The sequence below is a fragment of the Culex pipiens genome, chromosome 1 (assembly GCF_016801865.2).
Source record: "Culex pipiens pallens isolate TS chromosome 1, TS_CPP_V2, whole genome shotgun sequence".
Taxonomy (NCBI): Eukaryota; Metazoa; Arthropoda; class Insecta; order Diptera; family Culicidae; genus Culex; species Culex pipiens.
The window spans coordinates 123,143,411-123,162,293 of record NC_068937.1 but is presented as its reverse complement, the minus strand read 5'-3'; the positions used below and the strand labels follow the sequence as shown (position 1 = coordinate 123,162,293).

General features: G+C 37.8%; 2 protein-coding genes across 2 annotated transcripts in view; one reads left to right on the top strand and one right to left on the bottom strand.

Moving 5' to 3' along the window:
- LOC120427279 (uncharacterized) overlaps nt 1-18,883 on the bottom strand; it is a 255,636-nt gene that overhangs the window by 113,764 nt on the left and 122,989 nt on the right. The window lies entirely within an intron of this gene.
- Nucleotides 8,729-9,101, top strand: LOC120427281 (uncharacterized). Its single transcript, XM_039592130.1, has 2 exons — nt 8,729-8,799; nt 8,861-9,101. Exons 1-2 carry the CDS (start codon nt 8,729-8,731, stop codon nt 9,099-9,101), a joined length of 312 nt encoding a protein of 103 aa, XP_039448064.1.

Genomic DNA, 18,883 nt, shown 5'->3' with positions numbered 1-18,883 from the left:
ATCTTATTATTGATGCAACGGCCAACGGCCTAGATAATGTTTGATGTTCACATGTCATTTTCAGAAATTAAACCTATTTAAAAAAATATTTTCATAAAAAATAAATTTACAATGATGTGACAGTATCTTTGGCAATTTATTTTATCAATTTTTTTGCCAGTTTATCTTTATAATTCTGCTTAACACTCCTCCAATTTTAAACCACCACAATGGCGCCCCTTTGTTGTTGTTTTCCCTTCGCACGGCAACATGTCAAGCGTTTTCTTTCAAAGCATTCTATTGTGCAGTGAAAGACAATTTTTATTTTCCAGCTCAATTGTGTTGTTCCCAGACCACCACCGCCAAAATTCAGTCCACGTGCACACATTTTCTGCAAGATAAGCTCAATTGGGCAAAATTTGAACACTTTCGGACCGGCTTCGGTGGGGGTGTGTGTGTGTTTGTAATACAATAAATAAGGGAAGCAAAATGAGAAAAATTGGACGGGGAAACTGCACCACCAAATTGTGTGTGTGCTCGCGTCTGCTGGTGTGGGTGTGGAAAACGGGAAACAATTTGTCGTGTGTTATAAATTTTAAAGATTTATCTTCGTTCTGTTTGGTCCGAGTTTTCATATTTACTGGGTCACCAATAGGGACAACAGCACCTCCCCCAGCCCAATTCATTGTTGTGCGGAATACGACTGAATTTGTCCGCGTCCCATGAGAAAAAGATAAGCATTCCCCTTCGTGAGTGTGTCGGAATTGGTTAAAGTGAGGTCAACCTTGCTCACAGAGGTTTGACTTTAATGGCTTCCGAAATAAATTTCCGTTATACGAACCACGAATTTGGTGACCTGGAAAAGTTTCACTCGGAGAGAACAAAAAAAAGAGAAAATTTTCAATCAAGTTTCGCCAAACTTACAAAGCGCAGGAGAGGTGACTAAGTCAAAACTGCCTTAATTCAGTGTGCCAGAAGTGTCAGAACTAACTTTGGTCGGGGAGCAACGAAGGGAAGCGAAAATCGGCACCCAAATTTATGTCTGTCGACGCGGATCCAGCAAGTCTTTCTGTTTTTTTGTTCCCCGTATTTTCAGAAGGAAAATCTTCCAACCGTAAATCTTGCTGCTACGCAATGCTTTCTGGTAAGGAGATTTTTTTTTTTGCGCTGCGATTTTTCACCACCAGTTTGGTGCAATTTTTCTTCGCGCCGAGGTTCATAGATTGTCATAACTCAGTGGGCTCGTCGCCGTCGAAGTTGCAGTGGCAGTGTGACTCGACTGCGGGAAAGTTGCAAAACTATTTTTAAAAATAATTCTTTGTAAAAAAGTTAAGCTTAAATCTGTGAAAAGGCATTTTTCGTTTCACGTCGTTGTCATGCTATCTTGCCGCACGTGCATTTTGTGCCAAATTAAGGTAAGAACGCCATTTTGTGCAGATCATAAAGCCTTACCTTTTGACCTTCACAGATCCTATCTTGACCCACCCTGAAGATTGCTTTAAATTAAGTTGCATACAGCTGGCCAAAGAGATTGCAGGTCAGAACGCGTTTGACACAAGTACTTGTCCGACTACTGTAAACATTTTTAATTATAACTCGGGACTCCGGCAACCAAATCCAACCAAACTAGTTGTTCGCTAGTTATTGCTTATTCAAGGTCAAACATTGAAAAGTGTTTCTATCAGAAGGTCAAAAGCGCCAGTTAGTGGAAATTCTGACCAATAATCCTAAAATTTTACAAATTCTCTTTCAAAAGTGAGCGTCAAAAAAATAATTTGATGAAAATTCTACCCTCGTTGGTATCTAGGATAAAGGTCGTATTTTGTCCAAATTTGCCAAAAATTAAAGAAAAAATCTTGGTATCGGTAAAAACTCGATAGTTGTGCTTATCTCCAAAATTTTGCTAAAATTAGGCACTAAGACCAGTTAATTAAGCGACTTTTGATATAAAAAAAAAATCATTTATTCAATTCAACATAAAACCTTCACCCATTCGAGTCCAAGCCGTCCTTCGTTTTGCATTGCATGATGACGGCAGCTTCAGCAACTCTCTCTTTTTTTTTTTTTTGCCGTACCCTCCTCCTGGTGACCGTTCAGAAACTGTTGAGTGAAACTGTATGCATATAAATTCAAATTTCTGCATAAATCAAATTTTTTGGCACCGGAATGAAGACGTGGATGGCTTTCTTCTTCGTTTTTTTTTTGTTCTTTTGACTACGGTGCAACACCTCCCAGAGTGTCACTTTTCTTTTCTTTCTTCTTCTTCGGAAGTCTTGTTGGAAATCACTTCCATGGTTCCGGCCCTTACCAGCAGGAGTTGATTTAAATGACAGTATGAGACTATGGTTACAAAAAAAGGTTTCAATTTGTTTATTTTGTTATTCGTTGATTTGTTGATTTTTTGATTTGATGATTTGTAATTTGTTAATTTATTGAATTTTTGGTTGATTTTTTGTTTTGTTCAATTGATAATTTGTTGTTTTTGTAATTTGATGTTTGGAAAATGTTTACATTGTAGTCGAAGATGTTTTCCAATCTGCAACTAAGCAAAATAACCATACTTTCATCGTATGTCATCCGGAAACAACATACTCTTACACAGCAAATAATCTCTCAACCCAGGTCAACCGGAAATCCCCGCAGAAAGTGTATTTTTGTACCTACTTTGTATTACTTGGTTTTCGAATCCCCGAGCACGTGCACGGAAAAGGTATTAACTGTCACGGTCAGAAATTAAGTCCACGTGGATACTATGTTTGCTACCATGGCTTTGCCTTGGGGATTTTGTGTCACTCGACATCAGGGTAGGAACACTCAGTTTCTTGGAACAAAGTTCTACTGGCAAAGATCCCACTTGGCAATATGTGAGTGAATGTATGAAAGCACTGGTTGATTTGTTGTGGTGACCCGAGCAGGGGTAAATAACACGGGAATACCAAATTTTGGTATTACTTGGGCAAATAACAGCGACCAAAATGTGCCCTTGGTTGCCCAGTAATAGATGGTAAAATACCATGAAATCATACCAAAAGCTTGTATGTGGAAGGGCACAACAATACCATACCATGTTATTCCAAAGGTAAAATAATACCACAAAATAAAATCATTTCAATACCAAGTTGAGGTCTTCTGGATTTTTGAACATTGCTTCAATACCAAAACTTGGTATTGTCATGGTTTTAATTTTAGGTATTCCCGCGCTCTTGGAAAATCATATTTTGGTATTCCTGTGGTCTTCCACAAACATGATATTGGTTTGATTTCATGGTATTTTACCATCTATTACTGGGCAACCAAGAGCACATTTTGGTCGCTGGTATTTGCACAAGTAATACCAAAATTTGCTATTTTCATACCATTTTTAGTGCAGCAGTTGCAGTTAGTGAAAAAAACGTAAATGATCCTTATGCAACAACCAAATCTACTCACCTGATGATTCCATGTTGTTTTTAGTGATATTCTTCACCACACCGAATGCATTTGTCATTGATGAACGGCTGTACTTGAAGTTCTTGAAGCTTCTGAAAAATAACAAGATTGAAAAATAAGTATTATTAAAATGAAACTGGATTGAAATTCACCAAAATTCAATAATCTGTTGATTGACTCGTTTTTCAAAGTATTTGGTTATCCCAACTTAGAAAAATTTCAACGTTTTTGAAAAAAATATTAGTGGGTATATCACAAAAAAAATTTAAATCAGCTTTAACATTTTTGGGTTTCAAGTCATTTTAGCGCAAAATTAATTATCTCGTCAAAAATTTAAAAAAAATCCATAGTTTCAGAGAAAATTGATGAAACCTTTCAATACCAAAATAATACCAAAATGTGCCATCCTGACTTAGAAAATTTTCCACAATTTCAAGTCATTTCTGTAGGGGGTATATCAAAAATGTTTAAAATCAAGTTTGAAATTTTCGGTTTTCAATGAAAGCATTCGCTTTGAGACATCATTTTAGCGCAAAATTAATTATTTTGACAAAATTGGTCAACATTTTCCCATAGTTTCAGAGGAAATTGATAAAACACCTTAATACCAAAATAATACCAAAATGTGCCATCCTGACTTAGAAAATTTTCCACAATTTTAAGTCATTTCTGTAGGGGGTATATCAAAAATGTTTAAAATCAAGTTTGAAATTTCCGGTTTTCAATGAAAGCATTCGCTTTGAGACATCATTTTAGCGCAAAATTAATTATTTTGACAAAATTGGTCAAAATTTTCCCATAGTTTCAGAGGAATTTGGTAAAACACTTTAATACCAAAATAATACCAAAATGTGGTGTTCGACCATTGACAAATTCTGCAATTTTGCAATATCAAAACAATACCTTAAATTGGTATGATACCACATTTTGCTCTTGCATAATCCTTAAGACAAATTTTTAAGGGTCCAGGAATACCAAAATTTGGTATTGATACCAGAGAAAGGTATTATTACGCATTTCCCTTGTTATTTACCCATGCTCGGGGAAAGGAAGTCCAACCTCGGAAGTGGGCCAGTAAGGCAATACATAAATATTATGCCAATATTCGTTTTTGAACATAGTTTTCCGTAATTTAACTCTTTCGCGCCCTGAGCGAGATTAAACTAGTATAAAAAAAAGCAATGCTCAGGAGTAACCATGGGCTTTATAGGGTTATTTTTTCTTACACTTAAACAAAGTAAAATTTATCATTTGTAATATGTTTAAAAAATTAAAGCCATCAACAAGTAAGTGTAAAAAATAACTTCCAGGGCATTATCAACCCCGGCATGCCACCGCTGACGTTTCAGCACTAAACAGTCGACTGACACGTGAGTTCAGTTTTGCTCGAGTGAGCTACTCTAGCTCTAGATGAACGTGATTGGACTGGACTGAAGAGGGCATGAGGAGAGAGAGAGAGAGAAAGAGAGTACATGTTGTTTTGAGAAATCGAATTAAAAAATTTTCATTAGGAAAAAAATTCTAACAGATTCTGGAAACGCTGGGTATTTTATTTTATGTTCTGGTACACCATGGTCAATACACCTTAGTGAGCCCCACCCAACATGATTTCGTCGCCGTCGTGCTAACTTGTCGTACGTGCATTTTGGGCCAAATTGAGTTAAGAACGCCACTTTGTGCAGCTCACAATGCCTCACCTTTTGACCTTCACAGATCCCCAAAATACGATTGCAATCCTGAGATATTCAATGAAAACCGAAAAAAAACTCCGTGCATTTTTGTCACTTTACATATGCAAGTAGTTTCAATCTAGTCGTGCTATCTTGTCGCTCCCTGAGTATTGATGTAAGTGCGACAGCTGGCCAAAGGGATTTCAGGTCAGAACGCGTTTGACGCACGTACAAGTTAGACTTCTAGTTTTTGTTTATTCAAGGTCAAACATTAAAACGCGTTTTTCTCGGAACTTCGAAATGGCGGGTGCGACAAGATAGCACGACGACGTCGATTTGCAACTAAAGCGGAAGTTTTCAGGCAAGCCGGAAAATAAAAATCGCGAATAACTTTTTCTGCTTCCCAGGAATGTGAACCGAACTTATGTCCTCATTTTTTGAATCTAAATAATTGGGCTGTTAAAATCTGCGTAAAGCGTTGTTTGTTTGTTGGACTGGACGGTTACATCGACAGACGAAGCAAATGATTCGCAATCAATCAGGCAACTCCATCTAGCAAATCAGTTTGACTGTTTCCCAAGAATCCACCGGAAACAAATGTACTCCACGCCAAACAATCAAATCAGTTGTCCTTCCAGTAGTTTCAACATTCACATTCGGTTGACAGAAACACACACACGCAAACCAAGGGGGCGCAATCAGCGAAAGCTTTCCCTCGGTAAACTCACCCTCTTCTCATTTTTTTTTCTTAAATAACAACTCCAGCCCTAGTGACAGCTCCCTCCATAAGAAAATAAGAGAAAGATTTTTTTATTTACACTATTTCCTCCCCATCTCCCTCGCGGGCAACCGAGCTTCCATTACCCAATGAAATAAAAGATATGACAACGACAGACAATTCAATAAAATGATTCCATGTGCCTGGGTCCGCCGCGGTACTACATTCCTTCACCTCTTTGTCAGAGGGGGGGGGGGGAAGCTGTAACGACGCCATCTAGTGGCTGTTTTCTTCTCGGCTGCACAGAAAAAAAAATCATGGTAATATCTTTTATGTCAGAAAAATGTGTAATTTCACCTCTGAAAACTTGTAATTTTACCACTATTCTGGTGTAATGTCGCATTTTGTAGTGTAAATTGAGGTATTCAACCTTCTACAATTACACCTTCTAAATTTAAACTTTTTTATTGCTGTGTGTAGGTGGCGTTGTGGGACCTTACGGAATAGGGTAAAGTAACACTATTTCAATGTTGTACTCTTTTAAAATTCGTTTTTTTAGTCTGTTAAAAATGTGTTAAAAATTAACCGTATGTGCAAAATACTAAAAATAAGAAACCGTTGGAAAACTGATTGGTGGATTTTTAAATAGGCTCTAGTCTGTTGGTCTGTGACAGCGGTATGTTTGTTGGTTTGGTTTGGATCGGTTTCCGGCTTCAATGTGTGGCTGTGTGGGGTCTAATCAGGACTGGAGCCGATTAAATTTGACGACTGAAGGCACACATTGACCGGATATTGTTTCTCTGGCTCTGTCAGCGGTGATTTGCGGCGCTTTGGATGTCACCCCGGAGGAAGTGAATAAGCCGGTGATTGAAAGGTTGTGGTTTTTGCATGATCGTTGAGCGTGATTGAAGTAGGAAGCTGGACATCTTTGAAATTTCTTTGGAGTTTAACATTTTATAAACTAATTTAAAGTCATAATCAAAAAAATTTAGTTATCTATGTGCCCTCATATTGCGTGTACGTACACGAAAAAGATTGAGGATAAATTTTGTATCGGTCAGCAAAACAAATGATGCATTAGTGTGCGTGGGATCGGGCTTAGATAACTCTATTCAAGCACACACATTCGAGCATAAAACTGTCAAAAACAAACCAGAGCATCACCGTTCCTGTTTGATTTGTACAAATACACACGTACTTTCGGGTGTCTTGAAAAAATGGCTTGAAGCAAAACAGTAAGAAAATTGGGTTTGGCACACTGAACTGGGTCATTGGAGGCAGTGCTAGGGCTTACACTACCTAATGCCCGGGACTGAGATAAGCTGTATCAGCAATACTGATTCATAATATCTCAAATCTTATAAAATTTAAACTTTCTCATAATTTCGCTGCCGGCCAGCAGATTAAAAATAGTCAAACTACCAGGATTCCCCTGTGCTTTGCACTGCTTTTGGTGTAGTTTGCCTTATTATTCATATTTTTCCTCCTCCCAATTGCTTTATTTGCCCCTATACACACTCTGTTTCTTTTGCACGAGACTCCACGTGGCACGACCGTTGGTGGTTTGTTGAGGTTATGTTGCAGAGCTTAAGAGGCCCCTTCGGGCGCAACATCAGTAGCAGAAACGAGCAGCAGTATTAGTGGATTGTTTATTTTCTGCCAGAATAGTGTACTTTTGGTTTGCGAAACCGCTGACGTTATTATTGTTGTTATTGGCATTGTTTTCGTTTCGAGGTGGGAGTTGGATTCGGTTTCTGTTTGGATTGTTTTCGTCTGCATTAGTCAGGCGCAGTAAAGTTTCTTGGGAATACATTGTTCTGGATGACGGGTTTTTTTTTCTCCAAAATAAGCTATGGGTAATTCTCTACCAACTCACACGAAATCGGGAAAAGTAGCCCCGACCCCTCTTCGATTAGCGTAAAACTTTGTCCTAAGAGGTAAATTTTGCTACTGATCACGATCCGAGGTCCGTTTTTTGATATCTCGGGACGGTACGACCCCTTCAATTTTTGAACATGCGAAAAAAGAAATGTTTTTCAATAATTGGTGAAATGGTGATGAGATGGAAATTTGGTGTCAAATCGACTTTTATGTAAAATTAGACGCCCAGTTTTAAAAACTCTGACATTTTCCGTCTCTCAACTGTAATTTTTTTTGGAACATGTAATTTTAAGGAAAATTTAATGTTCTTTTCGAATCTACATTAACCCAGAAGGGTCATCTTTTCATCTGGAGCAAAATTTTTCATTTTAAAATTTCGTGTTTTTTCTAACTTTGCAGGGTAATTTTTTAGAGTGTAATAATGTTCTACAAAGTTGTAGAGCAGACATTCACAAAAATTTTGATATGTAAATATATGGGGTTTGTTTGTAACCATCATGAGTTATTGCGATTTTACGAAAAATGTTTTGAAAAAATTGATCATCGTTGATCATGGCCGTTCACAACAGCGGTCACCCGCAACAGACACGAAATTTACAATTTGATGTGTTGGAAGGGAATTCATTTAAATTATATTCTGTCGATTAGAGCGTGCTCAGGAAGCCATAATCCCTCATACCTTGACGAAACTGAAGCACTTCAAAAATGTCGAGTTCTGAAATGAATAATTGCTCTGAACGAGAATCAACTACAAATTCATTAGAGTGATTCAAGTCCAACAAGTTCGAAAACTAAATAAAGGCTCGAATTTCCACAAATTCACTGGAACTAGTTTGTGAAATTATTTTCAGGGCAGCAGATTCATTGGTTCTGATAGCATGAACACTTTGGAGCCAAATGCATAGATTTCACCGCTCATTTGAGAAGCAATTGGGTGTTTTGGTGGATGTTCTTTGTCTGAATAAGTTCAGACGACAGCTCGCTCTTGCTGCTGTCGGACGTAAACACTAGCACCTAACCCTGCCGGGGCCGTGTTAAAAAATCGTTCATCATGCCGAAATATCGGCGGAACGCCGTTGTGATTGACTTTAACGTCATGCCGAACATCGAATCCGTTTTGAAGTTCATCACCAACGACCTCAAACTGGACCTTAAACGTTTAAAAAAAAGTTCAACTCAACAGCACCCGAAACCACGTCATCATCGAGCTAGGATCGCCGGAGGAAGCTTGGGACCTAGTCGACCACCACAACCTCAAACACAAGGTAGGATGCAGGGGTCAAGCCTTCCGCATACCTATTTTCCTGGAGGACAACTCCATCCAAGTTCGCGTCCACGATTTGCCGCCGCACATGCCGAACGAATTAATTGCCACTCATCTCGAGGCCTACGGGGAAGTCAACTCCATTCGGAGAAAGGTCTAGCGGGAGTACTTCCCAGGGATCCCGAATGGAGTTCGAACTGTCCGGATGGTTTAGACGAAGCCAATTCCATCCTTTATTAAAGTAGAGGAGGATTGGGGGTACTTTATGTACTACCAGCAGGTGAAGACTTGCCGCCATTGTGCTAATCCACTTCAACACGGAAAGAGGCGTGCAGAAACAAAAAATAAAACGAATACACCAACAACAACACCATCACCAGCATCACAACCACCAACACCAACACTACCATCACCAATACCATCAGCAACAGCAATAGAAACAGCAACAGAATCAGAAAAAAACGCCACCTAAAACAGCAGCAATAACAACAATAAAGCTAACGACCTTGATCGAAAAACACCACACAGATCAGATGCAGTGCCAACCAAACCCCATGGATATCTCTCCAGAGGACGACGACGACAAAACAAAAAATGAAAACGAAGCAAAAACGGTGAAACAAAACAATGCTAAGAGAAGATCACGCCGAAACAACTACCGCAATCTGTACAAATATTATGACGATTAGTAGAAGATCACGTGATTAATCCATCTACTTGTATTGTTTACAACTAATAAAACTATATTTTATTATATCCAGAGTTTTTTTTAAAGGACCAATAAACTATTGTCTTTCATATGTTTATAGGACCTAATCAAAAAAAAGTCGAGATATATAAAAAAATAAGTTCAAATTAGAAATTTGGAAATCTAATCCATTTTCAGAATATTGTGTTGCTGGAACCAGACGTGCATCGGCACTCCATAGCACTTCACCACATTTTGGGATGATGGCCTAAGCAAACCGGCAGAGTGAATCTTTGCTCACTGTGCAACACATCAAACTTAAGTTCGATGTCTATAATTATCGTTTTTCACTATATAATGTGCATTACCAACAAAATAATAGTGATTTGAATAACACAAATATTTCAAGTGCTAAATGTGCTATTTAGCACTCAAATAGCACTTCATCGCTAAAACTGGCGAATAAGTGAAGATAAAGGTTTCGGTCGTTCAGTAACTTATAGTGCAATGAAAAAAACATACTTATTGTATAAAACAAATTGATTTGGTGCCTTTGCCAAGCCATGGCCTTAGAAAAACTGTCAAGTGCTATTGAGTGCCGATGCACGTCTGGCTGGAACTATAAATTTGGAATTGCCTTAGCCAGACAGCCTCAGTTTCCTGCTTGGGTTGGAAACGAAAATATTGTATGATGAGCTAGTTTCACAAAACATAATATGTATCAGGAATCAATTTGCTGCTTGGAAACCCCAAAAAAACTCAACCTTTGTTCAAATGCTATTTATTTGTAAATTCATAGTAGCTCAGTGTGTAATTTAGAATAATTCTAAATTAAACATTGAGCAACTATGAATTAATTATTATTGAGCAAATCGAACAAAATTTCGTCACTTCTTACTGATCGTGCCATCTTGTCGCACATCGATTTTGAGCCATATTGAGTGAAGAACGCAGCTTTCAATGCTTCACCTTTGACACAGATCCACGAAACTTGATTTCAATCCTGAGATGTTCATCAAACCCCGTAAAAAACGCGTGCAATGTTGTTATGATCCGATATTATCGATATTATCGTGCGATCTTAACACACTCTACAAGAGAGACAACCTTCAGTCAGAGGCCGTTTCGCCACTCTTGCATGCACATTTACTATTTAAATTCTGATTGTAACTCGAGTCTCCGGCATCATAATTCAACCAAATTTCGAGGCAATGCATAAAACGGTTAACCAAACCAAACGAATTTGTTTGTGTATATTTATCAAATTATATCTATTAACTTCATGTGTTCTAAAAACGAGTTATGAGTTTCCGTATAAATCTAACAGGCAGCACCACAAATCACTTACCGAATTGCAAATCGAACGTTTCCATTGGCCAATCGGGTGTTTCGCGAAACCAAACATCACATGCCAATGTACATGCCCAGTGAAATGTTTGTACAAGTGTCACTGACATGTTTCCGCTTTTTTCCTATCCCCGACTCTCCACATTTTCCCCCTTCCACCCATCAGCGCAAGCAAATCGTGTGGGTGTGGGTGGAAATAATGTTTGTGGCTGAGTCCCATTTCCGCATTCTCCCGGACAAATACGTCCACTCAAGCCACTGCTGCCGCCCACTTCTCGTCGGGTTTTGAGGTCAAACCTACCCCCTGCCCAAAAACGGGGAGGGGGTGGGGGTGGTAAACTCTCGGGATGGCATTTAACCCAACCGTATCATTGCTCTTTTTGCGGACCACCGATGAGGGGAAGGGCCAGGACGGAAATCGAGCCAGAACCACATCAGACAAAACGGAAAATTGCTGTGTGGGTGGTTCTGGCAGTGGGTGGGTGTTAGGGGGGAGAAATTCCAGATCGTTTCATTACTGTTTGTATGGAGAAGCTGAGAGTTGGACCCGGGTGGCGTGGGGCGTAAATTTGAAGGAAAATTGTGGCATTGTTGAGGATTTTGGGTTTTGGCTGAGTGCTAGGGCAGGAATTTGCAAAATGAAAGTTATCAAACATTTTTGTACAAATCTCCGCTGTGGCCTCGGTGCAACTCATAACTCTGTGCTGTCATTTGTTGACCGGTCTGTCTGGGGTTTCATGTTGTTAGGAATAATGCAGAATATTTGTTTACATACTTAGGGAACGCTGTGATTTTTGCTCTGTTTAGTTTTGAAATATCGACGACCGGAATAAATAAACGCTTTTTAACACTGGAACGCCCAACGCATGTCCAACTTACACGGACGCCCAAGCCTCCCAAAAAAGGTGGAACGGTAACTTCAACTCGCTGGTTCTCGGACATTACTCAACCAATCGGGACGATTCTTGTTTCCAGTGATTTGTAAGAATGTCTAGATGATCCTAAAATTTTGCAGAACTTGATTTGAACAATTCTGTAATTTCTGCGACCTATAACATCGTTCCACCTTTTTTAAAACGACTGCCTCCGCGAAATTTTCGGCGATTTTTTTTTACACGCAAATAAAAAAGTTCGAACGATGTTTTTGATCGCAAAAATTACAGATTTGATCAAATTAAGTTCTGCAAAGTTCTAGAATCATCTAGACATCCTAACAAATCACTGGAAAAAGATTCATCTTGATTGGTTGAGTTATGCCCGAGAACCATCGAGTTGAAGTTACCGTTCCAACTTTTTTGGAGCCTTGGACGTTGGAATGTTAATGAGTTCTTTTAAGATTACAATCGGTTGAACAAGTTTTTCAACTCATTTTTTTTTATTTAAAAATTTGATTTGTACTCATGAGTGAAGGGGTGAATTGTGAGCACATAAAAACACATAAAAAAATGAAAATGGTATTTTGTATCTAAAACTTTATTTTTGACGTTTTATTTTCCAAAGTAAGATTCATGAAATAATTCCACTAACACAATAATTTTATTTCGAAGATTTAACTTTGCCTAGTTCAAATCAAGCACACCGTGAACTAACCAAGCCCAAACAAAGTGAAATTCCTAGCTTTCTTGTGCAGCATTAAATGGTTCCATTTTTTTCGCCTTCTTTTTCCCAAGGAATCTGCATTCATCCCATTTTGATAAGCTTTATCAAAATTCCATGGACCAAGTTTTATGCCAGCCAGCTGCCAGCAGCACACAAACGAGACAAACAAAATCGTTGCAGCGCCACAACGGTGATGAACCTGTTAGTTTTTTTTTCCTTCGCCGGTTTTGGGGTGGGTTTCCCGCTTGCTCCATTTTATGACAGCTGGGTAACTTTTTTTTATGACGTTTTGTGGGGCTAATCTGGAACACCGCTAGGACATCGCCTCCCACGGGCATTGCACGGCAAATGGGTCGATCTTTTTTCAGTATTGAAGAAAAATAGGATGTACAATGGATAGGAAAAATGTGAAATGTGTTTTAGAGTTATTACATAATGCCAAATAAAGTTAAATAATCAAAATGGTCAACATCAGAAAATATTTAAAAAAAAATCACATTGAAAGACAAACAGAAATATTTACAAAAAAACTAAAGAAAAAAATTTGACCACCCTTCCCTTATTTCATCAAATTCAGGCAACACAAAAGAAGAAAAAAGTCCAACCTAGACAAACCGTGGGGAACGGTCCTATTAGATAACCAAGTCGTGTTTAACGAGCAATAAATCTGTCGTTCCATACTTTTATTTCCTTTTTTTCTTTTTTTACCGATTTTGTCACCCAAAATTTTCCCTCGCCGTAGTGAGAGTGCGATTTTTCCAACCTTTCACGTCAATCGGACTCGTATCTATGAATGATTCATATTTTACCGACCTGGTCTAGGATTCAGTTGAAAAAAAGAGATTGAACAATGTGATCTGTGAAACAAAAAAACAAGCCTTTTGACAAGGTGCTTTGACCGCCGCCCCTGTGGGGAGTTTAATATTCATGCGAGTGGCCAATAGTTTTACACCATGTTTGTTTTGTAGCATTTCTAGGTTTAACCTCAAACATAGTGTCTGATGTTTACATATCAAAATTGGTGTAGGGGGAGAGGGGGTAATATGCACCCCCTAAGGGAAAACTGTGATTTCTCAACCATTACAGCATTACTGTGGAAGAATTTGTTCGATGTTCTAAAACAACTATTGTTCTTCGTCATCCATGTGAAAAAAGTCTTAAAAAACCTCAAAATTGTTCGAAAATATCAAATTTCTAAAAACATTTCTCATTCATTTCAAACAACCATGCGGGGCAATATGCACCGCAACATTGGGGCAAAATGCACCGGGTAAAAGCAGTTTTCACTAGTCACCACTAGATGACACCGCTGTTTTTACAAAGGAGCTTCACAGCGGTGCATTTTGCCCCGACCACGCTTTTTGCAGAAAATTTAATTAAAAATGCGTTTTTAATGTTTTTGGACACATCTATCTACAGAATAGTGAAGATTCTGACAAAAACTATATACCTCATCACTTACAATAACAATAAATGCTTTTTATATTGTCCAAAAATCATAATGAAAGTTCAATGAAAATTAGATGAAAACACAACATTTTAAAGTTTTGCAAATAACTTTAGATGTTTTTATACTACGATGCTCAAATTTTTCCAGCCTGGTTTAGCAATGTTAAGCTTCCAATTTCTATGATTTTTTCCCCGAAAAATTCTTCAAAATACCGAGAAAAGCAGGGGGTGCATTTTGCCCCGGGGTGCATATTACCCCCTCTCCCCCTAATTGTCTGCTCTACAACTTTGTAGAACATTATTACGCTCTGAAAAATAACCCTGAAAAGTAAGAAAATACACGAAATTTTAAAATGAAAATTTTGTTCTAAATGAAGAAATAACCCTTCTGGGGCAATTTAGATTCGAAAAGTACATTAAATTTCGCTCCAAATTTTTCTACAGTTGAGTAACGGAAAATGGCAGAGTATTTTAAGCTTTCTTAGTGTTTTTTTCGATGAAAAATATGTTTTTTGCAATTCCGTCGTGAAACTACTTACTTTTCCTGTCATTCTTGAACGACGAAATAGCCTACTTTTCTGTACCAAAAATAACAGAATCGAATAGCAACACTTTTCAAAATAAATGCTGAAAAGTTCTACTTTTCAGCACTGAAATGGGTGCTGAAAAGTTGAACTTTTCAGCACTTGTTTCGAAAAGTAACACTTTTCAACATTTTTTTGATTCAAACGATTTATTGACAAAATACAAGAAAATTTGACATATAATTTCACTCAATGGGTGTTTTTTGGAATTGCAAAAAATGTTGTATGGAACTCGTTGCAAAACTTAGTTTTTTCAGCACTCTTCGTATGTATCCAACTCGGTGAACCTCGTTGGATAAATGTACGACTCGTGCTGAAAAAATCATCTTTTTGCAACTTGTTGCATAAACTACTATTTCGGCATTCTGAGTACGCCATCAAATCGGGCGTACAATTTTACATAAAAGTCTTTTTGACAACAAATTTCTATCTCATCACCGTTTCAGGCTGCAAATGATTGAAAAACACCTCTTTTTTCGCATGTTCAAAAATGGAAGGGGTCGTACCTTCCCTCCGTCACGAGATATCAAAAAACAGACCTCGGATTCGTGATCATGGACAAAGCTTCACGCAAATCGAAGAGGGGTCGGGGCAACTGCTGTGTAAGTTGTCGGAGAATTACCCAGCTATAATTCTAATTGAGTTTTCAGTTGAAGAATCTAAAAGACGAAATAAATTTAAAAATTCCAAAACACAGATCACTTTCAGCAGCTGCTTTCCCAACACGCCAACGATCCTTCCCAGCTTACTAATCAAACAGAGATTCCCTTCCCCGTCCTAACCTCACTTTTGGCCACAGAAGCCACCGAAACCACTTCTATCGCTTACTCCCAGAGCTTGTTGGGTGCTTTCCACCGGCAATTTTGGTGTGGGTGAAGTCCAACCGGCTCTACTACTGCTGCTGCTGCAGGAAAAGTGGCTGACCATCTCCACACCACTGGTCGGACATACCCAGCAGGACGCTCGACCAGGAAATGTAAATATAATACCCCCCAAACAAACAGTTAACTGGCTGGCACTTGCTGGCTGTTTTGGCCTTTACTTCTAACTCAGCTCCAAATGCTGGACTTCAAAATTTAAATAATTTATGAGAAAATGGGGAATTTTATCCTATTTCATGCGTTGCGATAACCCAATGTGATTCTCGAAAGGATTTGGAGTTGCATTGCGATTTACAACTTCATTAGTTAGAAACTTTTTTTCCAGATGTTTGTTTCCTTATCTAATTTCATTTGATTTTTTAGTTAAATAAAACAAAGATGAACAACTTTCTGTTCACTTTTTTGCGAGATATCGATGGAATAAAAAATCAATGAAAGGTTTCAGGATAATTTTTATCTTTCTCAAAAAATATCGTTCTTTTACTTTTCAAAAAAAACGACTGAACATGAGCATTAGCGTGTCCCAAAAAAACACGAAGTCGAGGAATTCAATGTGCTCAGTTCTCAAATGATAGAAAATCATGTTAGAAACAACTCTCTCATACATGAAAACTTTCGGAAAAATCGTTTACCACGTTCCCTGGGCATTTTTTTGAAAAAAGTCAGTTTTTTCGACAATTTCACAAAATCTGCTGAGAAAAAATGGAAAATTTTAAAATTTCAAATAGCCTATACAATTAAATGATGGTCTGTGGTCCAATAAACAAGTTAATGTATCGATTTGGCCTTTTAAAACCTTGTTTCCACTTTCCCGGTAGCTTTTATGTCGAAAAATACGAGTTTTTGCTTTACTTTTTTTCAATCTTTTCCCTCGGTATTGAACACAAAAATTTCTTCATATGTGAGAATACATGCATCTTGTAGGAAATTTTCCGCCGAAGATTTTCGTCCAAGCAACTTTGAAGTTTCATCAACTCTGAGTTGAGATATTCCAGTTTTTGTGAAGAAAGAATATTGAATATTTGAAAATGTTGATATTAATCATCATTGGCATACAATATTAAGAATAACTTAAGCCTAATTTGAAGTGTGGCTGTATTGCATCTGTATTTAAACATGATTGGTTCATCCTTCAATACTAAGGGCCACCTGATGTTGTTTTCACATGGCACACTACGTGCTAAATCAATGAATTACTTTTAGCAAATAACTCATATTTAGAGCATTTTGCATTTAAACCAATCGATGCACGTTTGCTGTGTTTCCATGGATACAAATAAACAAATAACAAATATAAGGTTCGATTGTACGCATTTCCGTGATCTGAACCACAACCTAACGTTTACACTCCCTTCTTATAACTCCTGTTGATAAATCCGATGTTCAGGTAAATTAAAAATAACACTAAGTATTTGGAATTTATTCTATAGGGATCCATCCATTAATCACGGAGACATTTTTTTTTAATCTCAGCTCCCTCTCCTTCTCGTGGTCAATTGTCCATAAAAAAAACTTTTTTGTATGGAGCGTGGACAATTGCCAACCCCGTACAGTCGAACCATATATTCCGATGCCTCTGTGCTCTCTTGTACTTAGCTTACTGGTTTTCCTATCTAGTTAGCATAAGAGAGCACAGATGCATCGATTTGTTATTTGTTTATTTGTATCCATGGAAACACAGCAAACGTGCATCGATTGGTTTAAATGCAAAATGCTCTAAATATGAGTTATTTGCTAAAAGTAATTCATTGATTTAGCACGTAGTGTGCCATGAGAAAACAACACCAGGTGGCCCTTAGTATTGAAAGATGAACCAATCATGTTTAAAAACAGATGCAATACAGCCGCACTTCAAATTAGGCTTAAATTATTCTTAATATTGTATGCAAATGATGATTAATATCAACATTTTCAAATATTCAATATTCTTTCTTCACAAAAACTGGAATATCTCAGCTCAGAGTTGATGAAACTTCAAAGTTGCTTGGACGAAAATCTTCGGCGGAAAATTTCCTACAAGATGCATGTATTCCCACACATGAGGAAATTTTTGTGTTCAATACCGAGGGAAAAGATTGAAAAAAAGTAAAGCAAAAACTCGTATTTTTCGACATAAAAGCTACCGGGAAAGTGAAAACAAGGTTTTAAAAGGCCAAATCGATACATTAACTTGTTTATTGGACCACAGACCATCATTTAATGGTATAGGTTATTTGAAATTTTAAAATTTTCCATTTTTTCTAAGCAGATTTTGTGAAATTGTCGAAAAAACTGACTTTTTCAAAAAAATGCCCAGGGAACGTGGTAAACGATATTTCCGAAAGTTTTCATGTATGAGAGAGTTGTTTCTAACATGATTTTCTATGATTTGAGAACTGAGCACATTGAATTCCTCGACTTCGTGTTTTTTTGGGACACGCTAATGAGCATACTTGCCACTGAGATCTAGTGTGAGCTATATCTCTTACTGTATAAAATCGGTGTAAACTCACTTAACTTTAAACAACCTAAAATCTTTCCAGTAATCACAAAAACGATCTCCGAATCCTAAAGCAATCGGTACATTTCCAAAATCGACAATTGTACCACCCCGATTACTGGAAACCCGGTCCCGATACTCAACGGCAAAAAGCACGTACAACCAAAAACACGATTTGCATAATATCCACGGATTAGAATCGCAGCCGGGACAAGTTGGGCGAGCAAAAAAAAAAGAAACAGCTTAGCCCCAAAAAACAAATCCTCCACGCCATGCCACGGCGCTGTGCTGTTGCTTGCCGAATTACACTCCAAAATTGGGAGGTCTGCTTTGCGCTTCGACAAATTTGGCAAATTTCGGAACAAATCGATAGCGGGGACGAATTAAACCATCCTCCTTGGTTTAAACACAGCTGGTAAAAGCACTGAAAGTTTAAAACTTTCAAGTTGGTAATTGTTGAGTATTTTCTTTGAAGATTTTCGAGGATTTAACATTTCCGTGTCAGTCCTCCTAGCAGATACTTTGCGAGCAGTAGACGGTGACGCTAAATTTTTGGAAAATTCTACGCACGTTGAGCGTGAGAAATTCATTCCGGCATGCAATGGCACGAATTCACTGGGAAAAACGTCTAGGATGTGGTATCATCTTCGGAAGGACAGGCGTGAAGACAATAAGACGTTTCCTGGAAGATTTGAGATTTTGTGAAGTTTGGTAGGGGAAGATTCGACATTTAAATTCATATAAAATAAGGAGACATAACGACAATAATAAAATGAGAGACATTTGATAGGTTTTGAGTCTAATCATTTGGACATACTGTGAATTTCAGACTGTGTTAATAATTACAGCAGAAAGTATTGATTTAGATCTCTACTGAAATCTCAAATGACTTTATTGGTTAAATGAATTGTTTAC

Bases quoted from the DNA above. Each gene is read 5' to 3' on its own strand.
- LOC120427281 (XM_039592130.1), top strand. From the start codon at position 8,729: ATGCCGAAATATCGGCGGAACGCCGTTGTGATTGACTTTAACGTCATG. The intron at 8,800-8,860 runs GTTCATCACCAA...TCAACTCAACAG, and splicing joins AACATCGAATCCGTTTTGAA to CACCCGAAACCACGTCATCA.